The sequence below is a fragment of the Limanda limanda genome, chromosome 3 (genome assembly GCF_963576545.1).
Source record: "Limanda limanda chromosome 3, fLimLim1.1, whole genome shotgun sequence".
NCBI lineage: Eukaryota > Metazoa > Chordata > Actinopteri > Pleuronectiformes > Pleuronectidae > Limanda > Limanda limanda.
The window spans coordinates 372,129-399,862 of record NC_083638.1 but is presented as its reverse complement, the minus strand read 5'-3'; the positions used below and the strand labels follow the sequence as shown (position 1 = coordinate 399,862).

The 27,734-nt window shown below is 48.4% G+C and overlaps 1 protein-coding gene across 1 annotated transcript in view; it reads left to right on the top strand.

Moving 5' to 3' along the window:
• The window catches only part of ppip5k1a (diphosphoinositol pentakisphosphate kinase 1a), a 28,881-nt gene extending 5,527 nt beyond the window's left edge, over positions 1 to 23,354 (top strand). Inside the window, exons 10-31 of the mRNA XM_061068084.1 lie at positions 44 to 145; positions 972 to 1,058; positions 1,143 to 1,218; positions 1,315 to 1,424; positions 1,906 to 1,991; positions 2,074 to 2,199; positions 3,353 to 3,474; positions 3,858 to 4,040; positions 4,658 to 4,799; positions 4,922 to 5,145; positions 5,595 to 5,722; positions 7,954 to 8,068; positions 8,178 to 8,285; positions 8,720 to 8,836; positions 8,930 to 9,070; positions 9,657 to 9,750; positions 11,053 to 11,178; positions 12,907 to 12,969; positions 16,621 to 16,770; positions 17,672 to 17,809; positions 17,881 to 17,994; positions 21,491 to 23,354. Coding sequence (XP_060924067.1) covers positions 44 to 145; positions 972 to 1,058; positions 1,143 to 1,218; positions 1,315 to 1,424; positions 1,906 to 1,991; positions 2,074 to 2,199; positions 3,353 to 3,474; positions 3,858 to 4,040; positions 4,658 to 4,799; positions 4,922 to 5,145; positions 5,595 to 5,722; positions 7,954 to 8,068; positions 8,178 to 8,285; positions 8,720 to 8,836; positions 8,930 to 9,070; positions 9,657 to 9,750; positions 11,053 to 11,178; positions 12,907 to 12,969; positions 16,621 to 16,770; positions 17,672 to 17,809; positions 17,881 to 17,994; positions 21,491 to 22,110 — 3,172 coding nt within the window. The 3' untranslated portion in view covers positions 22,111 to 23,354. The remainder of the gene's footprint in view (positions 1 to 43; positions 146 to 971; positions 1,059 to 1,142; positions 1,219 to 1,314; positions 1,425 to 1,905; positions 1,992 to 2,073; positions 2,200 to 3,352; positions 3,475 to 3,857; positions 4,041 to 4,657; positions 4,800 to 4,921; positions 5,146 to 5,594; positions 5,723 to 7,953; positions 8,069 to 8,177; positions 8,286 to 8,719; positions 8,837 to 8,929; positions 9,071 to 9,656; positions 9,751 to 11,052; positions 11,179 to 12,906; positions 12,970 to 16,620; positions 16,771 to 17,671; positions 17,810 to 17,880; positions 17,995 to 21,490) is intronic.
• The last annotated feature ends 4,380 nt before the right edge of the window (positions 23,355 to 27,734 follow it).

The window sequence follows — 27,734 nt, the reverse complement described above, 5'->3', positions numbered from 1 at the left end:
CTCCAGTTTGATCCATTTGATTTGTGTCTTCACGGCGCTACAGGAACATTGTGATGCGTGAGCTGGCTCCTCAGTTTCAGATTCCTTGGTCGATCCCGACGGAGGCCGAGGACATCCCCATCGTCCCCACCACCTCAGGGACCATGTGAGTCATTATGGTGGAAAGGTTTCTACTGCAGGTGTCACCAGCATATTTCAATTTAATGTAGTCGGGGTCGTAATTATCCTCATGTTCTTTCAAATTACAATTTGCTTTAATGAGCTGAGCAGCTCAACCTGTCAGACTGATGGTGTGTATCACGAACTGGACGTGAAGGTCAGAGCTTCACGTCCAGTTCGTGATGAACACCATCAGAGCTTCACTTCCAGTTAGTGATGAACACCATCAGAGCTTCACTTCCAGTTCGTGATGAACACCATCAGAGCTTCACTTCCAGTTAGTGATGAACACCATCAGAGCTTCACGTCCAGTTAGTGATGAACACCATCAGAGCTTCACTTCCAGTTCGTGATGAACACCATCAGAGCTTCACTTCCAGTTAGTGATGAACACCATCAGAGCTTCACGTCCAGTTAGTGATGAGCACCATCAGACCTTCACTTCCAGTTAGTGATGAACACCATCAGACCTTCACGTCCAGTTCATAACTTTCCTTTATGAGGGTAAACTGACTTTATTGTTTTCAAGGTCTCAAAGTTGCCGACCCAACAACTTCTGTGATTTTCTTTTATTTGATGATTGTCAGAGTAACTTCTGTACAAATTTGCACACTTCAGGTGATTGAATCATAAATAAGAACATTTTAAAGACAATAACTACCTCTCAAATATTCTTATTTTAATTTATGTAAATATAAAAATGAATTTGAATATGTTATGTCTGTTAACATCACCTTATAAACAATCATATTTGACAATGTTTTCTTGTTTTGGTCCATGAACATTACTGAGTTTGTCTTTCTCCTGCTCAGGATGGAGCTGCGCTGTGTCATCGCCATCATCCGACACGGAGACAGGACGCCGAAGCAGAAGATGAAGATGGAAGTCCGTAACCCCATGTAGGTTCCTCTGTGTTTCCACCTTCTGCTGCTGTGACGGATCCAAACCTTTTGATGGTTGAACTTTCCTTTGATTCATCCAAGGTTCTTCGATCTGTTTGACAAATATGGAGGCTACAAAACGGGGAAACTGAAGCTGAAGAAACCCAAACAACTGCAGGTACCTCAGTCCGAGAAGGAAGCGTTTGTCCGATCTGAGCTTGTAACACAAACTGAGTGTGTGTGGTTTGTGAACATCTGACACGTGTCTGCACAGGAGGTGCTGGACATCACCCGGCAGCTGTTAGCAGAACTAGGACAACACACTGACTGTGAGATAGAGGAGAAGAAGTCCAAACTGGAGCAGCTGAAGACTGTTCTGGAAATGTAAGTAAACTGGGTCATGGTTTGAACAGTTAGTCCCGAACTCTCACACAGCTTATTCATGTCCTCGGTCGTTATTACAAACCACGGAGTCGAGAGGAATGAGGGCGTGAAGGATTGTTTCCAGGTCGGAGTGAGATAACAGATTTAACTGTTCTTAGATCAAATCCAACATGGTTCACAACCTTAGTTAGTTAGTTCACAGAAAAAGAAGATTCACTCATTATCTCCTCACCACTAAGGGGGGGGGGGGGGGGGAGTGTTTGAGAACACAGAACCCTTCTGGAGTGTCAGGGTCAAAGTGTTGCAGCCGGATCAAATACAGTTGAAGTACCTGGTGTGAACAGAAAACACACAACACGCCTCCTCCTGCTGCTGTGGTGTCCTCCCAGTGGCCACCAGCTGGAACACAGGAACATTACAACCATGTTTAATCATAAACTGCTTTTAATGATCCCAAACGTGTTTTATGTTCTCAACCAAGGTACGGTCACTTCTCTGGGATCAACAGAAAGGTGCAGTTAACGTACCTGCCACACGGGCAGCCCAAGACCTCCAGTGAGGAGGAAGGTAGGGAACACTTCTTCTCACCCTCCAGTGTGTGTTGAGCTGAAGCGTCTCTGCAGACGCTTCGTCTGGATTTGTTTTGCAGACGCGCGTAAGGAAGCTCCGTCTCTGCTGCTGGTGCTGAAGTGGGGGGGGGAGCTGACCCCTGCTGGACGAGTTCAGGCCGAGGAGCTGGGAAGAGCCTTCCGCTGCATGTACCCCGGAGGACAAGGTCAGACTGAGCTCCGCCTTCAAAGCACTGCCACCAGCACCTCTGGGATTCTATCATATTCATAATGAGACGTCTGAGGACCCAGTGTGTTATAGAAAACAAACTTAGGAGTGGTCTCAGGTCTCAGGTCTCAGGTCTCAGGTCTCAGGTCTCAGGTCTCAGGTCTCAGGTCTCAGGTCTCAGGTCTCTGCCTCAAGCCTCAGGTCTCAGGTCTCAGGCCTCAGGTCTCAGGTCTCAGGTCTCAGGCCTCAGGTCTCAGGTCTCAGGTCTCAGGTCTCAGGTCTCAGGTCTCAGGCCTCAGGTCTCAAGCCTCAAGCCTCAGGTCTCAGGTCTCAAGCCTCAGGTCTCAGGCCTCAGGTCTCAGGCCTCAGGTCTCAAGCCTCAAGCCTCAGGTCTCAGGCCTCGGGCCTCGGGCCTCGGGCCTCGGGCCTCGGGCCTCGGGTCTCGGGTCTCGGGTCTCAGGCCTGAGGTCTCAGGTCTCAGGCCTCAGGTCTCAGGCCTCAGGTCTCAGGTCTCAGGTCTCAGGTCTCAGGCCTCAGGTCTCAGGCCTCAGGCCTCAGGTCTCAGGTCTCAGGCCTCAGGTCTCAGGTCTCAGGCCTCAGGTCTCAAGCCTCAGGTCTCAGGTCTCAAGCCTCAGGTCTCAGGTCTCAGGTCTCAGGTCTCAGGCCTCAGGTCTCAAGCCTCAGGTCTCAGGTCTCAGGTCTCAGGTCTCAGGTCTCAGGTCTCAGGTCTGAGGTCTCAGGTCTCAGGTCCAAAATTCCAAGTTCCTTGTAGGAGCTTTAATTATTTGTTGTTACTCTCAAAAATGTCCTTTAGTCCAGATCCATCTAGCCGCTGCTTTGCAAGCTGGATCCAGGAGGTTAGCTGTGTTCTGATGTTGCTGGTTGTGTGTTCATGCTGTTGCTGGTTGTGTGTTCATGCTGTTGCTGGTTGTGTGTTCATGCTGTTGCTGGTTGTGTGTTCATGCTGTTGCTGGTTGTGTGTTCATGCTGTTGCTGGTTGTGTGCTCATGCTGTTGCTGGTTGTGTGTTCATGCTGTTGCTGGTTGTGTGTTCATGCTGTTGCTGGTTGTGTGTTCATGCTGGTTCTGGTTGTGTGCTCATGCTGTTGCTGGTTGTGTGTTAATGCTGTTGCTGGTTGTGTGTTCTGGTAGGAGACTACGCTGGTTTCCCTGGCTGCGGGTTGCTGCGTCTGCACAGCACCTACAGACACGACCTGAAGATCTACGCGTCGGATGAAGGACGGGTGCAGATGACGGCCGCAGCGTTCGCTAAGGTGTGTCAGAGGGTTTATAACAGAAATGAACTATTCATGGAAATCTCTCAATCTTTTCACATTTTTCATTACAAATTCAAAATGGATATTTGTTTAGACGGTAGTCAGCTGTGGAGAGAAGCCAGAGAAAGAGAAGAGTGACCTCAACAGAAATGTCAGCAGAGGATATGAAGTGTGAAGAAAAGGAAAGAAGCTTTATCCAAAATGATTTCACATGTTCTTATTTCAGTACTTTCCACTGTTGGTTTGTAATAACTGTAGAGATTACTGTCATAGATCAACTGTCAAATGATCCAAATATCACTGTATGTCAATATCGAATATCTTGTGTGTGTGTGTGTGTGTGTGTGTGTGTGTCTGTGTGTGTGTGTGTGTGTGAGCAGGGTCTGCTGGCGCTGGAGGGCGAGCTGACTCCCATCCTGGTGCAGATGGTGAAGAGCGCCAACATGAACGGGCTCCTGGACAACGACAGCGACTCGCTGAGCAGCTGCCAGCACCGGGTCAAGGCCCGCCTCCACGAGATCCTGCAGAAGGACCGGAACTTCATCGATGAAGACTACGATCGGGTGATTAGTGCACACGTTCACCACTGAGCCCTCACACAGCCTGAGGAAGCACTGCAGTGAACCTGTTGACCTTCTCACGCCACGATAAGAAACAGGAAGGACTCCACGCGGCCTCCTCCGACTCCTTCTACCAAATATCTGAAAGAACCGGTGACATCTGCAGTCGTGTTGTCTGAATTTTACAATAACAGCCATTTATGCAAAGGGCTCTTGAGAATTGCAGAAGTGATAAGTTGTGATTTCACAGTTTAGTTCCTGTTTTCTTCTCTGTAGCTTCACCTCCTGAATGTGTCCCACAGTGATGTCGGACTTTGAGGATGAAATGTAGAGACACGTTGTTCACGTTAAACCGGGGAAGCGACTTGTCTGTGGCGTATCGTCTGTGATCCTTCAGGAGATTCACAACCTGTCACCATGGAAGCAGAGAGGATTTTATTTTCTTGAGCTAACTGTTAGAGGTTAATCATGTTTCATCGAACCGGCTTATTAAGAGCTTTGTCATTATTAAGAGCTTTGTCATTATTAAGAGCTTTGTCATTATTAAGAGCTTTGTCATTATTAAGAGCTTTGTCATTATTAAGAGCTTTGTCATTTGTCTCTTTCCTGTTGCATGACAGCTGGCGCCAAACTGCAGCGCCTCTTTGGTGAATTCGATGAAGATCGTCCAGAACCCGGTGTTCACATGTGACCAGGTCTACGCCCTCATTCAGAATCTCACTTCTCAGATCCGCAAAAGAATGGAGGACCCCAAGTCAGCCGGTGAGTGAACTCCTCCGAGGTGCGACGCTCTGAAAACAACAGCGACGGCTGATTGAGAGCAAACGGTGGTTTAATCTGAATCTTTGACCACGAGCAGCGTCGATCCTTCTTCCTCTCCTCAGACCTGCAGCTGTACCACAGTGAGACGCTGGAGCTGATGCTGCAGCGCTGGTCCAAACTGGAGAGAGACTTCCGCATGAAGAACGGCCGCTACGACATCAGTAAGATCCCAGACATCTACGACTGTGTGAAGTATGACGTGATCCACAACGGCAGCCTGGGCCTGGAGGACACGCTGGAGCTGTTCCGTCTGTCCCGAGCTCTGGCCGACATCGTCATCCCACAGGTGAGAGGACACATGTCTCCACTGGACCACAGCAAGGACACCGGATATGAGCTTTTTCAGTCCACGGCCATTTCTGTCTTCTTTTATTTTTCTGTAACAATCCAAGATGAGTTTAATGACAAGTCACCAAATAATCTACTTACTTAAATTCTGCATTAAACTCTTTGGATAAATTATATTTCTTTCAAAGTCAGAAGCTCCAATAACCACGTTAAGACACTTTTTAAAATAAAAGTGACTGAGTGTTGATACATTTGAAGTTTTTCTCTTCACCATGAAATAAAGTTTTGTGATAATTCACCTTGATCACTGTGTGAAAGTGAAATGTGTGTTTGAGGAGATTTGTCCTAGTTTAAGCTTGTGAATAAACTTATTATGTGAATCAAAGTATTTCAGAGATATTACCAGTTGTACATTTTCCATTAGTTTTTTGTATTTTCTTTTTTTAGGAATATGGCATAAATAAAGGGGAGAAATTGGACATAGCGTACGCCTACTGCCTCCCACTGGTCAGGAAGATTCTGCTGGACCTGCAGAGGACCCACGAGGACGAGTCTGTCAACAAACTACATCCTCTGTGAGTCTGAAGAGTCCAGTTACCACCAGGTCCCAGAGGTGCAGGAAACTACACCCAGTCCTAGAACTAGTCCAGTAAGGTCTGGAGATAAACTACACACCCAGTCCTAGAACTAGTCCAGTAACGTCTGAAGGTAAACTACACACTCAGTCCTAGAACTAGTCCAGTAACGTCTGGAGGTAAACTACACACTCAGTCCTAGAACTAGTCCAGTAAGGTCTGGAGGTAAACTACACACCCAGTCCTAGAACTAGTCCAGTAACGTCTAGAGTTAAACTACACACTCAGTCCTAGAACTAGTCCAGTAACGTCTAGAGTTAAACTACACACTCAGTCCTAGAACTAGTCCAGTAAGGTCTGGAGGGAAACTACACACTCAGTCCTAGAACTAGTCCAGTAAGGTCTGGAGATAAACTACACACTCAGTCCTAGAACTAGTCCAGTAAGGTCTGGAGATAAACTACACACTCAGTCCTAGAACTAGTCCAGTAAGGTCTGGAGATAAACTACACACTCAGTCCTAGAACTAGTCCAGTTAGGTCTGGAGGTAAACTACACACCCAGTCCTAGAACTAGTCCAGTAACGTCTGGAGATAAACTACACACTCAGTCCTAGAACTAGTCCAGTAACGTCTGGAGTTAAACTACACACTCAGTCCTAGTACTAGTCCAATAACGTCTGGAGGTAAACTACACACTCAGTCCTAGAACTAGTCCAGTAAGGTCTGGAGTTAAACTACACACCCAGTCCTAGAACTAGTCCAGTAAGGTCTGGAGGGAAACTACACACTCAGTCCTAGAACTAGTCCAGTAACGTCTGGAGGTAAACTACACACTCAGTCCTAGAACTAGTCCAGTAACGTCTGGAGGTAAACTACACACTCAGTCCTAGAACTAGTCCAGTAACGTCTGGAGTTAAACTACACCAGTCCTAGAACTAGTCCAGTAAGGTCTGGAGGGAAACTACACACTCAGTCCTAGAACTAGTCCAGTAAGGTCTGGAGGGAAACTACACACCCAGTCCTAGAACTAGTCCAGTAACGTCTGGAGATAAACTACACACCCAGTCCTAGAACTAGTCCAGTAAGGTCTGGAGATAAACTACACCCTCAGTCCTAGAACTAGTCCAGTAACGTCTGGAGGTAAACTACACACTGAGTCCTAGAACTAGTCCAGTAAGGTCTGGAGGTAAACTACACACTCAGTCCTAGAACTAGTCCAGTAACATCTGGAGGTAAACTACACACTCAGTCCTAGAACTAGTCCAGTAACGTCTGGAGGTAAACTACACACTCAGTCCTAGAACTAGTCCAGTAACGTCTGGAGATAAACTACACACTCAGTCCTAGAACTAGTCCAGTAACGTCTGGAGATAAACTACACACTCAGTCCTAGAACTAGTCCAGTAACGTCTGGAGGTAAACTACACACTCAGTCCTAGAACTAGTCCAGTAACGTCTGGAGGTAAACTACACACCCAGTCCTAGAACTAGTCCAGTAACGTCTGGAGGTAAACTACACACTCAGTCCTAGAACTAATCCAGTAACGTCTGGAGGTTAACTACACACTCAGTCCTAGAACTAGTCCAGTAACGTCTGGAGATAAACTACACACTCAGTCCTAGAACTAGTCCAGTAACATCTGGAGGTAAACTACACACTCAGTCCTAGAACTAATCCAGTAACATCTGGAGGTAAACTACACACCCAGTCCTAGAACTAGTCCAGTAAGGTCTGGAGGTAAACTACACACTCAGTCCTAGAACTAGTCCAGTAACGTCTGGAGATAAACTACACACTCAGTCCTACAACTAGTCCAGTAACGTCTGGAGATAAACTACACACTCAGTCCTAGAACTAGTCCAGTAAGGTCAGAGCAGCGCTACAGTTTGATTTCCCTGTTTGAAGAGGAAAGCAGTTCAGTGTGGATGTGAGGACATGTGTAACCCTGACCCTGACCCTAACACTGACCCTGACCCTAACACTGACCCTAACACTGACCCTGACCCTAACCCTGACCCTAATCCTGACCCCAACCCTAACCCTAACCCTAACCCTGACCCTGACCCTAACCCTAACCCTGACCCTTACCCTGACCCTGACCCTGACCAGCAGCTGCTCTTCAACCTGAGTTCACTCACACTGCTCCCTGCACTGGGTCCATGTCTCTGGATAAAAGCTTCAGCTAAGTTAAAGTGTAACTCCTCAGTGACGCTGAGTGTCCTGTGCAGGTACTCTCGAGGAGTGATGTCCCCGGGACGCCACGTCAGGACACGTCTCTACTTCACCAGTGAGAGTCACGTCCACTCGCTGCTCAGCATCCTGCGCTACGGTGGCCTGCTGGACGTAAGAGCTGGAGGTCACATGGAGAGAGGGGGGGGGGTTGCTCTGGTGAGGTGGAGGCTGACTTTATCTTCTCTCTCTCTCTCTCTCTCTACCGCCCCCTGCCTGTCAGGAGGAGAAGGACCAGCAGTGGAAGCGAGCCATGGATTACCTCAGTGCTGTGTCTGAACTCAACTACATGACTCAGTTAGTCATCATGTTGTATGAGGACAACAATAAGGTAGTTGTCTAACCACATGTGCTTCATTGCATCATCCCAGTAGTACATTGTCATTTGTCTTTGTAGGTACACACTAGTATTTACAGAAGTATATATAGAATTATATTAGCAATCATAATTAATAAGTGATCAGCCCTAACTAGAATGTTGTGTGGTGCGCACCCTATTGAAAAGGAAGAATAAAAGTATGAGCTTGTGGAAAGAGCCCTTGTGATCACATCATGTGATTTAGTGAAATGTGTCAGTCAAGAATCCTATCACGTTCCCACACGTTATTAATTCATGGACACAAGCTAATAATTCGTTGCTATGACTTATTTCTTCTCCAAAATGTCCCCGGCGCCTCCGTAGTTCAAAGAGAATTACGACTTTTGATTTATTATTTCTGAAAGTACAATACATCATTGATCTGATGTGTGTCGCTCTGGGTGCAGGACCTGACCTCTGAGGAACGTTTCCACGTGGAGCTTCACTTCAGCCCGGGGGTGAAAGGCGTGGAGGAGGAGGAGAACGCTCCGACCGGCTTCGGCTTCAGGCCGGCTTCTGCAGAGGTAGAGCGGCAGGTAGATCACAGTCCAGCATTCTGTCTGCACGTAGATCTGCAGAGAGCAGCATGTGCATTCTCTGTCTCTCCGCTCATTCAGAACGGCCAGAAGCAGCCGGACCCCGGCAGCCTGGAGGACTTGTCCCGGGACGAGACGGACCGGGCCGTGCCGCTGTCCGAGCCCATCGCCATCCAGAGGAAGTCGCCACTCATACGCAATCACAAGACCGGGTCCATGGAGGTGAGGTCCACCGTCACGAGACCGTTCAACACAAACCCACTGTCTGTTGATTACACTGTAAATAAAGATGGACGAGTGACGGCTCCCAAAGGTGAAGCCAAATCATCTGGATCGCCCCCTGGTGGCCGGGTGCAGCAAAGGTCATAAACCTCCTCTCTAGAAGTGTTGATGCTTCTGATCCGTTTGGTTTTAATTAATAATTCGATGATGTAAAAACTGGCTGAGACTGACTCATGATTGGTTGAGCACATTTGTGGGCGGGGCCTCATTACCACAGCTTTACTCCACGATCACTACTGCATCGACTCAGACTGCAAATGATGTCACCGCCACAAGGGGGCAGTGCTCATGTGTGAGATGTGTGTGTCCCTGTAGGAAGCTTCAGTCTGGTTTGATCACTGACCTCTGACCTCCACAGGTCCAGGGTAATTTAGCGGTTTCTCTGATTGACCCAGAGCTTCTCCTCTGTGAATTTGACCCCTCTTGTTATGAGTCTTATTTGACTCTGTAAACCAGCAGCACAGACTGGTCTGTGATATAGAACTAAACCAGTTTCCCTGATAATCTTTGTGTTTGTGTGTTCCAGGTCCTGTCGGAAACATCATCCTCCAAATCGGGCAGCTACCGCCTCTTCTCCTTCTGCTCGCGTCAGTCCCCCGAGATGAAGCAAAGTGGATTAGGTAGGCATCGCCCTGTTGCCGTGGCAACTGTGTGTGTAGATGACAGTGTGAAAAGTGTGCAGGTTGGGTGAGAGACAGGATCCGACAGTTCATGGAAACGAAACGCTCTGTGCACTTTCCCCAGTTGAAGATTTGAATGTGGTGCGTTCACTTGTTATTTGAAGAAAACTAGTTTCAGAGTACAGTAGGATCTGAGTCATGATGAAATGAGGCTACATTTTATTAACGTGATTTAAATCATGAGAATCAAGGAAGAGGACGTTGGTCTCAACACAGTTGCATCAAACATCAACTGATGGATTTTCTTCTGTAAATGGAATGAAAATCCTCAGTAGATATTTGTGTTGCTGTTCAGATGCTGAAGCTTTGCATTGGATCAGAATCAGAGTTGACCTCTGCTAAGGTCACAGATGAACATTTCCTTCTCCCTCCTCCACCTGATAGAACGACTCTGAGGCTGTGAACTCTGCAGCTTTGAGCTCTGATCCTGTGGCTGTTAAAAGAAAACTCCGCCCCAGGTCACACATCTGTCCCTTGTGTTTGTTGTGGTGAGATCAGAAGCTCACAGACCTGTTCTGCATCTTCATGTACTGAGATCAGAAACATCTGGATCATTATCTGGATCCGCACCGAATTTCACCTTTTCATAGATGAATAGATAATACTCTAAATATGTCTGAATTTATTTCATAAACATCTCTGCATCATTTCTTAAGAGATTCACAAAATGTCTAAAAATCGAACAATGTTAAAGAAAGTGGAAAAAACCTCCAGGTTGATTCCAGGATTCAAATGCACGAGTTCTTCTGTGGCTCCTCCTCCAAACTTTAGTAGTTTTTGTGTTACTTCTGACCGACAAACTGCAATGGAAACACAACCTCCTGGAAATAAACATCAGAATTACAGTCCGATGAACTTTATCTTGAAATCCCCGGTTTCCATTGAGGTGTCATTCTTGAAGAAAGTCTCCTGGACTGACCGTGTCCTCTGGACCAGATGTCCTCTTTCTCTGCCTCTCGTCTTTCCTCTGTTTGGACAAAGTGACGTGGAGAAGAAGGAGGCCGATGGAGCTCCGAGGGGTTGAACGTGTGTCGGGGGGGATTTTTCCTTTCAGCCTGGTATCCTGACGAAGTGATCGACCTTAAAACTTGTGAAGTAGATGTTGCTATGAGTTGCATGGTCTCTTCTGTCTCTCTGTCCCTGTGTCTTTCTTCTTCTGTCTCTTTTCTCTGCCCAGTTGTTTTGAGTAACAGCATGTTAATGTAGCAGTGACTAATCCCGCCCCCGCCCCCCCCCCCGCAGGCTCTCAGTGCGCCGGCCTCTTCAGCACCACTGTCCTCGGTGGCTCCTCTAGCGCCCCCAACCTGCAGGACTACGCACGTGCACACCGCAAAAAATTCTCCAGCGGCAGTCTGTCCTACAAAGACGGTACGTGCTCCTTCACCAGCTGCACAGCAGCAGCAGATCAGTGTCCTACACATGTGTCCTGAGATCTCACAGATATGAAGAAGTTCCTGAGCAAAGCGCTGTGAGGAAACTGGGCACGAGGAACATATGAAGTAGAAATGTGCAGATGTGTTAAGTAGAGCCTGATCGATTAATCATAAACTTCATTTCACAGAATAAACACAATGCCGATGTGATTTCATGTTTATACTTTATCTAAGTGTCTATTTTCTAAATTCAAGTTCTATCTAATTGGTTATATTTCTGTTTTCTTTTCGTTTACATTTATTTATCATAAACAGTTACTCAGTTACATTTCTTTGATAACATCTTAAGAATCGTGGCCAACTTGTAGATAACGTATGAATCTATTGTTCCCTAAACTCTGGTCGGGCTCTCGTATGAGAAGCTGATCACAGTAGTAAAGTCTGTAGAACTGATAAGTATCACTTATTAAAACCATAGTATTTTATAGTCTTTAAATCTGAAATCGGTTTGAATATGATGTGTATTTTTTGGCTCCATATTCATTCTCCGAACCCTCTGGGTTTCCATGGTTTCCCTCCACGTCACTTTGAGTTCTGGTGTTTCCTGTGGCGTCCTGGTCACATGCTGCCTCTGCCCAATGAAAACAAGACCAACTGACGTGTTGTCAGTCTGGAGGTTTTTCACTTTGTTTTTTGGAGAGTTTAATAGTTGTTTGATTTATTTTTGCGTTCAGAAATGCATGAATGAATCTGCCGTTCATCAGTACGTGACCATTCACTGCGGCTCCTTCACCGAACCATCATCTGCTCGTGTGTTCTTTGGAATCTTCCATGAGTCTGTTCAGTCTGCGGCTCTCTCATCGTCTGCTGGCTTTCACACATTTGTGATATTCATAGTTTAAAATACTCATCATTCGCTCTTTGTTTCACTTTTATTTGATTTGATTGGAAGCTCCGTCTGTGACCGTGCACGTGAAAAGAAAATCGACATGATCAGATTCTGAGTTCAGGGACGATGACTCATCCAAACGCAGCCGCTGGTTCTTGGCCGTGATTGTGTCTCTGAGTGTGAAGTGTGTTGTCGTGTGTCCAGTAGGTGTCAGTGTGGTATCATCCAGACGCGTCCTCACTGTTGGTCTGTGTCATCCATCTTGTTTCACCTCATTCTCAGAAGGGAGCTTTGTGTTTTCCATGCATCGTGCACGTTGCTCCTCTGAGCGGCCGAAGCTTCTTCACTTCACCAGATGTTTCCCATCGTTGTGTCTCTGCAGCTGGAGTCGTTTCTCACGTTCAGACCTTTATATACAAACAGTTTATGGTTCAGACCTTTATATAGAAACAGTTTATGGTTCAGACCTTTATATAGAAAGAGTTTATGGTTCAGACCTTTATATTTACAGTTTATGGTTCAGACCTTTATATTTACAGTTTATGGTTCAGACCTTTATATTTACAGTCTGTGGTTCAGACCTCAGGACGAGCAGCTGAGACCTCTGAAGATTATTGATCTTTTTTCTGTCAGTGTCCACTCTTCAGCTCGAGTGAACACTTTTAACACTTTAACTCTATTTAATCTCAGAAGAGGTTTCACGCTCCTGACAGCACAACGCTTTGTAGAAGCTGTTGGTTAATCCCCCCCCCCACATCAGAACAGAACAGGGAAATAATAAGACATGATTCTACAAGTTGCTGTGGCTCATAGAATTTTTTTTTATTTCCTCAGAGTTGTTGTCTATGCCGGCAGTAAAACGATTTTCTGTGTCGTTTGCAAAGTATCCGACTAATGGTACGTCTGCTTCTTTCAAGTATTTTTCCACTTCACCTCCTTTGTCTTGCATGTGTTCAGAGTTTTGTTTTTGACCTGTTTTTTTCCACATGGCCCTCCAGCATACCAGGTTTCCATTTGATGACATTTTTCTGGTTTGGGTTGACCCACTGGCTTTGGACTGTCCCAACACTCCCTGACAGCCTGTGTCTAACCAGGGTTCCCACAGGTCACTGGTGAAATGTCTTTTTGAGACAGAGAGTCGGTGACTTCAACAAAGACACGACATGACACCATCACCACACAGCGTTTTATAAGAACAAGGAACAGGAGGAGATATCTCAAGGGAATTAATTCAAGTTCAAAGTCTTCACGTGGTCTCTTTTCACTCCTGGATGATTAATGAATATCATTTAAATAATCTCATCCAGCCTTTATACAGTTGATAGTCAGATTTACTCCATAACTCTTGCTCTAGTTCATTTCAAACTTACATTGCCTTTGTATTCTATTTGTTCCAGCCCATTGTAATATATTTTAAATAGTATTTAGAGTGTCTCCGTGTGATTGTCTCCTGCACTCGTCCCGGTGAGGCACCGCCCTGATTGGTCATGTGACTGATGAGTGATTAGAGACCAGTCTCCGCCCCTGGGAAGTAACCTCTAACAGACAGCTGTGTGTGTTTACAATATTGTGTAGATAAAATGAAAAATTCACCAAAACCAACTGAACATAATTTTCCTGTTGTATGTCCAGCAGGTCCCTCAATTAATCTGATTAAAGTCAATGCAGCTCTACTGAATGTACACCACAGGTCGTATGTTCTGTCCACTCCACCAAAGAAGCCACCAAAAACACAACCATATGTTAAATATATGTATATAGAAGAGCTTGTTTCTTTTGTTCTATTGTTCAACCCTCTCATGGACATAATGTGGGTCTAACCCTCAGTAGGTCTGGGTTCTAGAACCCGGCTGCTGCTGGTCTCTGTTCTGTCATCGCTCTGAATCACTTGGATCAGAACCACAGAGTGACTCAGGTTCCAGCTGTGATAGAATCCTGCTTGTAGTTTGTTTACCTTTCTTCTTCTGTTCCGTTCAGTTTCCTACAGAACAGGGATCTTTAGGGACTTTAACCTTTTAAAGTTGACTCAACTTGTATGTGTCAGTTAACAGAATTTTTTATTGGTGTAGATAATATTTAAATCCTAAACATAAAGACACCGAACCAGTGAAATCAGGATCAGGAGATTTAACAGAGAACAACTCACCTGTAACACTGATGAGATGTTGCTTCATAACTTTAAATACGCTGGGCCAGTTGAAAAACATGAAAACATATTAGAACATGATCCATGATCACTAACGAGCTCATTTTGATAAGTTTGGAGACAGAGAAGGTGAGAAGAGAAGCATCTCTGAGATGCTGATGTTTCATTACTGATTTTAGGAATGTGACTCAGTCGTTTCTTTTATTATTATTAATTATTCAAAAGCCTCTTCCTGCTTCTCCACGGTCACGTTTAGTCCCTGTGACAAAAAGCTGGTCAAATCTGAGATTTTTTAATTTAACTACCAATGTTTATTACAAGACTCATTTAGGATCCATAACAATAACCCGATGCTTGATGTTTCCCACACGCCTCCGGTGGGATCCTGCGTTCAGTGTGGAACCTTTTCTCCTCTGACCTCTGACCTCAGCGTCATGATCGATGAGTCCAACCTGGATCTTAGAGCTGGGCGATAAAACCAAAGCTATAATTATCGCGATATCACTTTTCCTCGATGGCGATGTCCGACCGGATGGACAGAACTCACCCGGTCCCTAACGCTGTGTTTAACTTCTCTGTTGCAGAAGAAGCGACGCCCCCTTTATCCAGGAACATAAATATGAATTCAGCAGGTTTTTATAAAGATGAGTTCTACGTGTGATGATCAGAAAACATCAGAGGAGCAGAGTCACTTGTTGACCAGCGGAGAAATGATCTATATCACGAGATAGATCTATATATATATATATAGATCTATCTCATGATAGGATTTCTTTCCATATGGCCCAGCCCTACTGGATTCATATTTCCTGGTGCATGAGCTGGTCTGTGGATGGAAGGATTTGATATCTGTGATCATCTCCTCATCGATCCGTCTGAACTCATAAACACACTCATGGTGTTTGGTGTCTTCAGTGCACAGATGTGCTTGTTCAGTGTTTTCAACATTTCAGAATATTCAAATGTTAATAATGACGTCTGCTGGTCATGTTTGTGGCTGTGAGGGAATGTTTACTCAGATTAGTTATTGTTCTCTGGATTTGTTAACCGGTCTTTTCTCTGCTGTTGGATTGAAAAGCAAAGTTCAGGAGCTTCTGGTTCGTTGGTTCTGGTTTCATTTGCTCTGGAAGTTTATTAAAGTGTTTTGTTGAAGTTTCAGATCTCACCCAGTGGGAATGATCAGACTATTATAAAACATATTCAGTTTGATAATATTAACGAGTGTTTCATTCTTTGATGTTCAGAATCACGTTCCTCATCGTGTCCATCGCTGCAGCTCCTCTCCTCAGCCTCTGTCTCAAACTCTTGGTTTTAGCTCCCCTCCGGAGAAAGTCTGTTCTGATTGGTCAGCGGTTTGCTAGATGTCCCAGTGATGTCACAGTGATGTCACAGTGATGTCCCAGTGATGTCACAGTGATGTCACAGTGATGTCACAGTGATGTCCCAGTGATGTCACAGTGATGTCACAGTGATGCTACTGACGAGCAGCTCCTGTTATCAGACTTTTCTGATGCTCCAGGAAAGAGATACATGTAGCTCTCTCTCTCTCACACACACACACACACATACACACACACACACACATACACACACACACACACACACATACACACACACACACATACACACACACACACACACACACACACACACACACACACACAGACACTTCCTCCTCCTCCTCTTTGCTGTTTCCCTTCCTCTCGCTCTCCTCTGTATCATCCTTTGCTCCTCCCCTTCCTCCCTTCTTCTTGATATCCTATCGTTTCATGTCTTGTGTACTGCCCCTCCTTCTGCTCCTCCTGCTCCTCCTGCTCCTCCTGCTCCTCCTCCTGCTCCTCCTACTCCTCCTGCTCCTCCTCCTGCTCCTGCTCCTGCTCCTGCTCCTGCTCCTGCTCCTGCTCCTGCTCCTGCTCCTGCTCCTCCTCCTCCTTCTCCTGATCCTCCTCCTCCTCCTTCTCCTGCTCCTCCTGCTTCTCCTGCCCGTCCTCCTCCTGCTCCTCCTGCTCCTCCTCCTGCTCCTCCTTCTCCTGCTCCTCCTCCTCTCCTCCTGCTCTTCGTTCTCCTCCTCCTCCTGCTTCTCCTCCTCCTGCCCCTCCTCCTGCTCCTCCTGCTCCTCCTCCTCTTGCTCCTCCTTCTGCTCCTCCTCCTCTCCTCCTGATCCTCCTGCTCCTCCTGCTCCTCCTCCTCCTCCTCTCCTCCTCCTCCTCCTGCTCCTCCTCCTCCTCCTCCTGCTCCTCTCCTCTCCTCCTCCTCCTCCTGCTCCTCTCATCCTGCTCCTCCTCCTCCTCCTCTCCTCCTGCTCCTCCTGCTCCTCCTCCTCCTCCTCTCCTCCTCCTGCTCCTCCTCCTCCTCCTGCTCCTCCTCCTCCTCCTGCTCCTCCTCCTCCTGCTCCTCCTCAGAGCCCTTTGAGGAGCACCATGTGGTCCAGGTGTTGAGACCTTTCTTCACCGACCCCAGCTTGGCCCACCACCTCCACCAGTGCTCCTACCACCTCCGCCTCTTCAGGAACTGGCTGATCTCCGGCCAGGACGCCCTCGAGTACCTCTACGGTCAGCCCCTGGCCCCGCCTCCACCCCATGCCCCGCCTCCATCCCCTGGCCCCGCCTCCACTCCCTGGCCCCGCCTCCACCCCCCCACTCCGGGTGTTTCTGCATGCTCGCCTGTGTCTGTGGTGTGAGCAGCTCTGTGACTCCTCCCCCTCTGAGCTCGGTGACTCCTCCCCCTCTGAGCTCTGTAGCTCCTCCCCTATTTCCAGTCATCTGACAGTTATGGATCAGATCATGATTCTTTATTATCTGAGATAATAAGTCAACTCATAAATAAGATTCAGATCAAACGTTTCTTCAGCTTCAATCCAGAGTTTTTATGGTTAAAACACTTTTTTCAAACAAACCACTATTTTCTGTTTAGATTTTACTATTGTGTCATTTTACGATTTTTAAAACTTTATTAAACTAAACCATCTTTTAAATGTAGAATAGAAACATAAAATGTTTGAACGTCTCCTTCCTGATCTTAACCAGCATGTGACTCCTCCCTGTTCCTGTAACCATGGAGACGCCCGGTGCAGATGAACTCATGAAATAACAAACCTGGTCTGTGGAGCTTTGTAACCATGGAGACGAGCTGTGGTTTGACGCTTTGTGACTAAACGGCTCGGGTGGCGTGTGGAACTAACGGGATGACCCCATGACCTTGACCCCATGACCTTGAGGCTGCTGAGCAGAAGGTCGGACTTCCTGGTTGTTGAGGCCTGCTGTGTTGTGTGGGACATGCAGAGTGTTACCATGTGATGGGCGTGGTCTGTCTTGGCGTGGAGCATGGCGTTTGCTGTTTGGCTGCGTGGAACCGAGCCGCTGAGGCAGCGTGTGGAGGAGGAGCTTGTGGACGTAGCGCTGTGACGTGGTTGCTGGTGGACTTCCTGTTGGTCTGATCCTCTCTCTCTCTCAGGCTTCGAGGGCTGCTCCATGGTTCCCTCCATCTATCCTCTGGAGACGCTGCACAACTCGCTGTCGCTCAAGCAGGTCGACGAGTTCCTCACCGGCGTGTGCCAGAGCGCCGGGGACCCGCACGCCAGGACCACCAGAGGTGAGAGACCAACGCCACATCACCACCCATCAGCATGACCTCACTGCTGACTGTTCTCTTTGATCCTGCAGCTCTGTCGGCCATGTTGGACGCCCACAGCCAGCCGCCGGGCGACGCCTACCTCCCCCAGAGAGTCTCCGCCTCCTCCAGCGGCCTCCGCACCCGCTCCGACAGACCGCCCTGGTGTGAGTGTCCTTCTGCTGTCTGTCCTCTGTCCTCTGTCCTCTGTCGTCTCTCCTCTGTCCTCTGTCGTCTCTCCTCTGACCTCTGACCTCTGTCCTCTGTCGTCTCTCCTCTGTCCTCTGTCCTCTGTCCTCTGTCCTCTTTCCTCTCTCCTCTCTCCTCTGTCCTCTGTCCTCTGTCCTCTGTCCTCTGTCCTCTCTCCTCTGTCCTCTCTCTTCTCTCCTCTCTCCTCTCTCCTCTCTCCTGTCTCCTCTGACCTCTGTCCTCTGTCCTCTGTCCTCTGTCCTCTGTCCTCTGTCCTCTCTCCTCTGACCTCTGTCCTCTCTCCTCTCTCCTCTCTCCTCTGTCCTCTGTCCTCTTTCCTCTCTCCTCTGTCCTCTGTCCTCTGTCCTCTCTCCTCTGACCTCTGACCTCTGTCCTCTCTCCTCTGTCCTCTGTCCTCTGTCCTCTGTCCTCTCTCCTCTGTCCTCTCTCCTCTCTCCTCTCTCCTCTCTCCTCTGTCCTCTGTCCTCTGACCTCTGTCCTCTGTCCTCTCTCCTCTGTCCTCTGTCCTCTGTCCTCTGTCCTCTGACCTCTCTCCTCTGTCCTCTGTCCTCTGTCCTCTGTCCTCTGACCTCTGACCTCTGTCCTCTCTCCTCTCTCCTCTGTCCTCTGTCCTCTGACCTCTGTCCTCTGACCTCTGTCCTCTGTCCTCTGTCCTCTGTCCTCTCTCCTCTGTCCTCTCTCCTCTCTCCTCTGTCCTCTGTCCTCTGTCCTCTGACCTCTGTCCTCTGACCTCTCTCCTCTGTCCTCTGTCCTCTGTCCTCTGTCCTCTGTCGTCTGTCGTCTGTCCTCTGTCCTCTCTCCTCTCTCCTCTCTCCTCTCTCCTCTGTCCTCTGTCCTCTGTCCTCTGTCCTCTCTCCTCTGTCCTCTGTCCTCTGTCCTCTCTCCTCTCTCCTCTGTCCTCTCTCCTCTGTCCTCTGTCCTCTGACCTCTGCCCTCTGTCGTCTCTCCTCTGTCCTCTGACCTCTGTCCTCTGACCTCTGACCTCTCTCCTCTGACCTCTGTCGTCTCTCCTCTGTCCTCTGACCTCTGTCCTCTGACCTCTGTCCTATGTCCTATGTCCTATGTCCTGTGACCTCTGTCCTCTGTCCTCTGACCTCTGACCTCTCCTCTGTCCTCTCTCCTCTGTCCTCTGTCCTCTGACCTCTGTCCTCTGTCCTCTGACCTCTCTCCTCTCTCCTCTCTCCTCTGTCCTCTGTCCTCTGTCCTCTGACCTCTCTTCTCTGTCCTCTGACCTCTCTCCTGTGACCTCTGTCCTCTGTCCTCTGTCCTCTCTCCTCTGTCCTCTGTCCTCTCTCCTCTCTCCTCTCTCCTCTCTCCTCTGACCTCTGTCCTCTCTCCTCTCTCCTCTCTCCTCTGTCCTCTGTCCTCTGTCCTCTGACCTCTGTCCTCTGTCCTCTGTCCTCTGACCTCTCTTCTCTGTCCTCTGTCCTCTGTCCTCTCTCCTGTGACCTCTGTCCTCTGTCCTCTGTCCTCTGACCTCTCTTCTCTGTCCTCTGTCCTCTGTCCTCTCTCCTGTGACCTCTGTCCTCTGTCCTCTGACCTCTCTCCTCTGTCCTCTGTCCTCTGACCTCTCTCCTGTGACCTCTGTCCTCTGTCCTCTCTCCTCTGTCCTCTGTCCTCTGTCCTCTCTCCTCTCTCCTCTCTCCTCTCTCCTCTGACCTCTGTCCTCTGTCCTCTCTCCTCTGTCCTCTGTCCTCTGTCCTCTGACCTCTGACCTCTCTCCTGTGACCTCTGACCTCTGTCCTCTCTCCTCTGTCCTCTCTCCTCTGTCCTCTCTCCTCTCTCCTGTGACCTCTGTCCTCTGTCCTCTCTCCTCTGTCCTCTGACCTCTGTCCTCTCTCCTCTGTCCTCTGCCCTCTGTCCTCTCTCCTCTGACCTCTGACCTCTGTCCTCTGTCCTCTCTCCTCTCTCCTCTGTCCTCTCTCCTCTGTCCTCTGTCCTCTGTCCTCTCTCCTCTGTCCTCTGTCCTCTGACCTCTGTCCTCTCTCCTCTGACCTCTCTCCTCTGACCTCTCTCCTCTCTCCTGTCTCCTCTGTCCTCTGACCTCTCTCCTCTGTCCTCTGTCCTCTGTCCTCTGTCCTCTGACCTCTGTCCTCTGACCTCTCTCCTCTGTCCTCTGTCCTCTGTCCTCTGTCGTCTGTCGTCTGTCGTCTGTCCTCTCTCCTCTCTCCTCTCTCCTCTCTCCTCTCTCCTCTGTCCTCTGTCCTCTGTCCTCTCTCCTCTGTCCTCTGTCCTCTCTCCTCTCTCCTCTGTCCTCTCTCCTCTGTCCTCTGTCCTCTGACCTCTGCCCTCTGTCGTCTCTCCTCTGTCCTCTGACCTCTGTCCTCTGACCTCTGACCTCTCTCCTCTGACCTCTGTCGTCTCTCCTCTGTCCTCTGACCTCTGTCCTCTGACCTCTGTCCTCTGTCCTATGTCCTATGTCCTGTGACCTCTGTCCTCTGTCCTCTGACCTCTGACCTCTCCTCTGTCCTCTCTCCTCTGTCCTCTGTCCTCTGACCTCTGTCCTCTGTCCTCTGACCTCTCTCCTCTCTCCTCTCTCCTCTCTCCTCTGTCCTCTGTCCTCTGACCTCTCTTCTCTGTCCTCTGACCTCTCTCCTGTGACCTCTGTCCTCTGTCCTCTGTCCTCTCTCCTCTGTCCTCTGTCCTCTGTCCTCTGTCCTCTGTCCTCTGACCTCTGTCCTCTGTCCTCTGTCCTCTGACCTCTCTTCTCTGTCCTCTGACCTCTCTCCTGTGACCTCTGTCCTCTGTCCTCTCTCCTCTGTCCTCTGTCCTCCCTCCTCTCTCCTCTCTCCTCTCTCCTCTGTCCTCCCTCCTCTCTCCTCTCTCCTCTCTCCTCTGTCCTCTGTCCTCTGTCCTCTGACCTCTGTCCTCTGTCCTCTGTCCTCTGACCTCTCTTCTCTGTCCTCTGACCTCTCTCCTGTGACCTCTGTCCTCTGTCCTCTCTCCTCTGTCCTCTGTCCTCTGTCCTCTGTCCTCTCTCCTCTCTCCTCTCTCCTCTGACCTCTGTCCTCTGTCCTCTCTCCTCTGTCCTCTGTCCTCTGTCCTCTGACCTCTCTCCTGTGACCTCTGACCTCTGTCCTCTGTCCTCTCTCCTCTGTCCTCTCTCCTCTGTCCTCTCTCCTCTCTCCTGTGACCTCTGTCCTCTCTCCTCTGTCCTCTGACCTCTGTCCTCTCTCCTCTGTCCTCTGCCCTCTGTCCTCTCTCCTCTGACCTCTGACCTCTGTCCTCTGTCCTCTCTCCTCTCTCCTCTGTCCTCTCTCCTCTGTCCTCTGTCCTCTGTCCTCTCTCCTCTGTCCTCTGTCCTCTGACCTCTGTCCTCTGTCCTCTGTCCTCTGACCTCTGACCTCTGTCCTGTATATGAAGCCACAGTGATGTGAAGTCTTTGTGTGTTGTTGTTGACGTTGTCTCTCTTTGTGTGTGTGTGTGTGTGTGTGTGTGTGTCCGTCCCTGCAGACAGCAGCGGTCCGTCCAGCACGGTGTCCAGCGCCGGTCCGTCCTCCCCCACCGCCGCCGACACGCCCCCCCGCTTCAGCTTCAGTGAGAAGACGTCCCTGACGCCTCAGAGCAGCGAGGAGACGCACTCGTCTCAGAACCTGGCGTCCCAGGTCGGGGGGGTCGGGTCCCTGGACCCGGCTGGACCTGCGGCGCCCCCCCCCCCCGCCGGCGTCCCACTGACCCCACACAACTCCCCCGAGGACGAGGACGCCCCGGGTCCTCAGTCCGTCCCTCCGGAGGCCGGAGCCGACTCGGTGGAGGTCTCGGACCCGGAGCTGCGGCCGGCGTGCTCGGCGCCGGCGTGCTCGGCGGCGCTGGCGTGCTCGGCGGCGCTGGCGGAGCCGGCGGTGGGTCGGATGGAGGGCTACTGCCCCCCCTCCTCCCTGCCCGTGCTGCTGGAGCTCCGGGAGTCCAGCAGCGAGGCGGGCTCCAGCTCCCAGACGCCTCAGTCCCCCGAGGGCCCGGACCAGTTCTTCGACACGCAGGAGTCCATGGAGCTGTGGGCGGACAGTCCCGAGAGCCCCCCCCCAGCGGACACGCCCCCGGAGGCCGGAGCCACTCACCCAGCCGAGCCGTAGAGCGACCCCCCCCCCCTCGAGCTGGTCCTGTGTTGGATCAGAAGATGACGTCGTGTTGTGTGTTGCTTCCACTGAGCTGCAGCATCGGTCTCTGGCCACCAGGGGGCAGAAGAACTGAGTTCCTCATCCACACGATGATCGTGGATCCAGAGTTTCCTCAGTTCTCCGGCTCGGCGCTAATCTCCGATGTCAGGAAATCTTTTCCACATCTGATCAGTTTTTAATTGACCATAAATATATTGATTAATAAATATACATTAATGAGCTGTGAGCTGTGAGCTCATGATGATGTCACCTTGTGATGATGTCACCTCGTGATGATGTCACCTCGTGATGATGTCACCTCGTGATGATGTCACCTCGTGATGATGTCACCTCGTGATGATGTCACCTCATGATGATGTCACCTCATGATGTCACCTCGTGATGATGTCACCTCGTGATGATGTCACCTTGTGATGTCAACTCGTGATGATGTCACCTCGTGATGATGTCACCTCGTGATGATGTCACCTCGTGATGATGTCACCTCATGATGTCACCTCGTGATGATGTCACCTCGTGATGATGTCACCTCGTGATGATGTCACCTCGTGATGATGTCACCTCGTGATGATGTCACCTCGTGATGATGTCACCTCATGATGATGTCACCTCATGATGTCACCTCATGATGATGTCACCTCATGATGATGTCACCTCATGGTCGACACACGAGCACAAACGTTCTACGTGTTTGTTACAGGAAAAAGTGTAAACACACTGGCTGAGTCTTCATCATGCGACGAGCGTCTTCATCTTCATCACTAGCGTGTGTGAGTCTCCAGGTCAAAGTGTGTGAGTCTCCAGGTCAAAGTGTGTGAGTCTCCAGGTCAAAGTGTGTAACTGCTTACTGCCAAAGTCCTTAAGCCTCCAAGAGTTAATATAATCAGTAGAGAAAGATGGAGACCATATTTATTATGAAACTGCAGCTTGAAGAGAAATATCTGGTATTTTTAATAGCTTGACATTCGATATTTAATTGTACCATAACTAATGTATATTCACTGAAATCTAAAATCCTTTTTATCACTGAACAAACAGGAGGGGCATGTTACATTCAGTGCTTTTATTGTGGCGAGCAGTGATGTAGCAGGTGGGGGGGGGGGGGTTTATGTTACATTGTGATGTTCAGACGTGTAAAACACACAACTGTGAGTCTGACGTGTCTGTGTACACATTAAAATCATGACACCACACTTTCACTTCAGTCTCTTTGTTCCATGATTTTATAAAGTTCACCTAAAAAAAAATCACTGGTTCTGTTGATGAAATGAAACGTATTTTTTAATAATTCACACTTAGTAAATCCTGAGGTTCATGAAGCTGGTGAGTTAAAGGGATGGTTCACCACACTGTGACCTTCAGGATGTCCTCCTCTGGTGAGGAGACATCAGACCTTCAGGTTCAGATGTCCTCTCTGGTGAGGAGACATCAGACCTTCAGGTTCAGATGTCCTCTCTGGTGAGGAGACATCAGACCTTCAGGTTCAGATGTCCTCCTCTCTGGTGAGGAGACATCGGACCTTCAGGTTCAGATGTCCTCTCTGGTGAGGAGACATCAGACCTTCAGGTTCAGATGTCCTCCTCTCTGGTGAGGAGACATCAGACCTTCAGGTTCAGATGTCCTCCTCTCTGGTGAGGAGACATCAGACCTTCAGGTTCAGACCTTCAGGTTCAGATGTCCTCTCTGGTGAGGAGACATCAGACCTTCAGGTTCAGATGTCCTCTCTGGTGAGGAGACATCAGACCTTCAGGTTCAGATGTCCTCTCTGGTGAGGAGACATCAGACCTTCAGGTTCAGATGTCCTCTCTGGTGAGGAGACATCAGACCTTCAGGTTCAGATGTCCTCCTCTCTGGTGAGGAGACATCAGACCTTCAGGTTCAGATGTCCTCCTCTCTGGTGAAGAGACATCAGACCTTCAGGTTCAGAGCTTCCAGGTGAAGCTGCTGGATCCACACAGAGAATCCTGAGAACCAGGAGATGAAGGAAAGACTTCCGATGCTTTGCTGTAATGATCAGATGTTTCTCTCTTGTTCCTCCGAGAGGTTAAATCTTGAGGTTTTGATAAAGTATCGACAAACATTGATGTTATTGATCTGGTTCCAGAGATTCATGGATCCCAGAGGATGAGTTCCACCTCAGGGATCCTCTGACACAAAGTGCACACATGTACAAGATGAATTGGTTCATGTTCCCCAGAGGATGAATGAAATCATTAGTTCAGGATCAGATTCATGCTGAACATTCCCATCAGCCTCAGCTGTGAGGAAGTGAAGATGAAGACGTGTTTCCTCTTCCTCCTGTTGGACAGAAGCTGGAGCCTCCTGGACACGAGGGCAGCCATCTTGTTCTGGAGACGTCATCTGGAGCAGAGCCTCATCCAATCAGGAGTCAGTGTCAGCTGGCCATCATGACGTCTTGTTTATATAATAAATAACTCATTGAACCAAACTGATCAGTGAGATAAGAAAACGTTTGGTCAGTGTCCCGTCTGCTAACAGGGAGGAGGGGCTTATGACCTATACTGCATCAAGCCACCAGAGGGCGACAGATGCTTTACTCAGGTCGCCCATCTAGTGTTTACTAATAATGTTATCGTAACGTAATAAACTAAGATGGTGGAAGTTACATTACTCAGTAAACACCGTTGTTATTCTAAGATCACCAGTTTTCATTGTGATGTAATGACACGACTCGACAAGAAGAGGGAGACATTCTCCTTCAGGAAATGTTTTTATTGGTCATCACACGTTTTTCCCTTTTAACAATAAATCAGTTTTCTTTTTGACCTTTAGAAGAGATAACGAGAGAATTGCACCTAAAACAAGAGATGAGGAGTAATGAAGGAATCACTGGACAGCACAGCCAGGTCACATGTGCCTCCTCACACCACACAGCTTCTGAATATACTCTTAAAATAGCATTTCTATGTCGAGTCTGGAGCGATTACAGGAGAATTCAAAGGTTCACATGCACGTACAAGCAGAGCTCACTGGAACCACGGCTGCGTGGCCGGATCTTCACTGTTTTCTTTCTTTTTCAACAAGATGAAAATGTGTAAATATATACGAAGCGTTGTCTGGTAAAAACGGAATAACAGGAAGTTGTCTACAGATAAAATGCGGTGACGTAAGAGAGTCGCTCTCGTCTGGCAGTTTGACTTCTGATAAGTGTTGATATAATAATCAGCTGTTATACTGGTGCAGTGTTTAATGCACAGACACACATTGACCCTGTTTTCATCAATAAACCGTTAAAGCCTCTTTCTTCATTTGGCAGGAATCAAAACCCTTTACTCCACATCTCACTCTGTTCCATGTTCCTCAGAAATCCAACATCCTCCACTAACACAACCTGGGTCTTCTGCTCGCTCCTCCGAGCCGTGATGGCTTCAGGTCCCCGCCAGCTTCTTCCTGTGGGCGGGACCTGTCATATGATGCTCAGTAACCAAGGCAACCAGGGGATCAAAGTCCTCGACGGAGAACGTAAAGGTTATCTGCATCGTCACATTCAAATCAGATCGGTCTGTTTCTTAACGATCGTACGTGCATCTGTTGTTCATGCGTCTCGAGATAAAATATCATACAGAGGAATATCGGGACTTTTCTTGTGGATCATAAAACTCTTGTGAGGTTTGTTCTTGTTTGTTAAAATCCTCGAAATTACTGAAAAATATAAAATCATCAATATCAAATTAAAACACATCTAGATGTAACATCGATGTAATAAAGTAATAATAATTAAACATCCACTGATTTACCAATGAAATTAAAACTGATGATTAACACAGGATTTTTGTGGCTAAAAAAAACTTTTTTTTGCAGAACTTAAAAAAGAAACTAATAGGAAGAATTTCCATGCAGATGTTATCACACATTTTATGTCACTAAATCTGAAAATCTGGTTTTGCACTCGCTGGTTTATCTTTGTGCTTGTTTGAGTGGCAGCTCCAGGAAAAACACAGCGGCTTTAAAAGTGTCGTTTTACACTGAATATGAACAAGAGCTGTGTTCAACTCCAACCTCCGAGGAAACCAGCTCATCACAGACTGGTTTCTGAACGTCTCCTCACAGCAGGACACGAAGGCACATGTGGCTGACCGTCCAACCTCTGCACCAATCAGACCAGATCTGCACCAATCAGACCAGCTCTGCACCAATCCAACCAGATCTGCACCAATCCAACCAGATCTGCACCAATCCAACCAGCTCTGCACCAATCAGACCAGATCTGCACCAATCAGACCAGCTCTGCACCAATCCAACCAGATCTGCACCAATCCAACCAACCTCTGCACCAATCAGACCAACTCTGCACCAATCAATCCAACCAGCTCTGCACCAATCCAACCAACTCTGCACCAATCAGACCAACTCTGCACCAATCAGAGCAGATCTGCACCAATCCAACCAACTCTGCACCAATCAGACCAACTCTGCACCAATCAATCCAACCAGCTCTGCACCAATCCAACCAACCTCTGCACCAATCCAACCAACCTCTGCACCAATCAGACCAGCTCTGCACCAATCAGAGCAGATCTGCACCAATCAGACCAACTCTGCACCAATCAGACCAGCTCTGCACCAATCAGAGCAGATCTGCACCAATCAGACCAACTCTGCAACAATCCAACCAACCTCTGCACCAATCTAACCAACTCTGCACCAATCAAACCAACCTCTGCACCAATCCAACCAGCTGTGCACCAATCAGACCAGCTCTGCACCAATCAGACCAGCTCTGCACCAATCAGAGCAGATCTGCACCAATCCAACCAACTCTGCACCAATCAGACCAACTCTGCACCAATCCAACCAACTCTGCACCAATCAGACCAGCTCTGCACCAATCCAACCAGCTCTGCACCAATCAGACCAGCTCTGCACCAATCAGACCAGATCTGCACCAATCAGACCAACTCTGCACCAATCCAACCAGATCTGCACCAATCAGACCAGCTCTGCACCAATCAGACCAACTCTGCACCAATCCAACCAGATCTGCACCAATCCAACCAATTCTGCACCAATCAGACCAACTCTGCACCAATCCAACCAGATCTGCACCAATCCAACCAGCTCTGCACCAATCCAACCAGCTCTGCACCAATCAGACCAACTCTGCACCAATCCAACCAGCTCTGCACCAATCAGACCAGCTCTGCACCAATCCAACCAGCTCTGCACCGATCAATCCAACCTGCCACGTCCTCGGCAACAGGAAACCTCTCCTCACCACCACATGTGTCGTTACATTCTTCGTCCTTTCACACAGCTTTTGTATAAAGATCTTTTAGACACAACTATGAGAGTAAGATAAAAACTTCTCACTGTCCTCAGCCACGATATGTTAACTGCAAATACACCAAAAAAATACACAAACAGAAACAAGTATAGAGAGAAACGTCTTCATCAAATTCACCGTGAGGAAGAAACCACAGAGAAATTCATTTGATTTTCACTTTGAGAGAATTGTAGAAATGTTATATTGTGAATATGTTTGTTTCTAGTTCCACATCAAATCTACTCAAAGACACGACTGAGATCTACTCAAACATTTTCTCTCACGACGTCGCTAC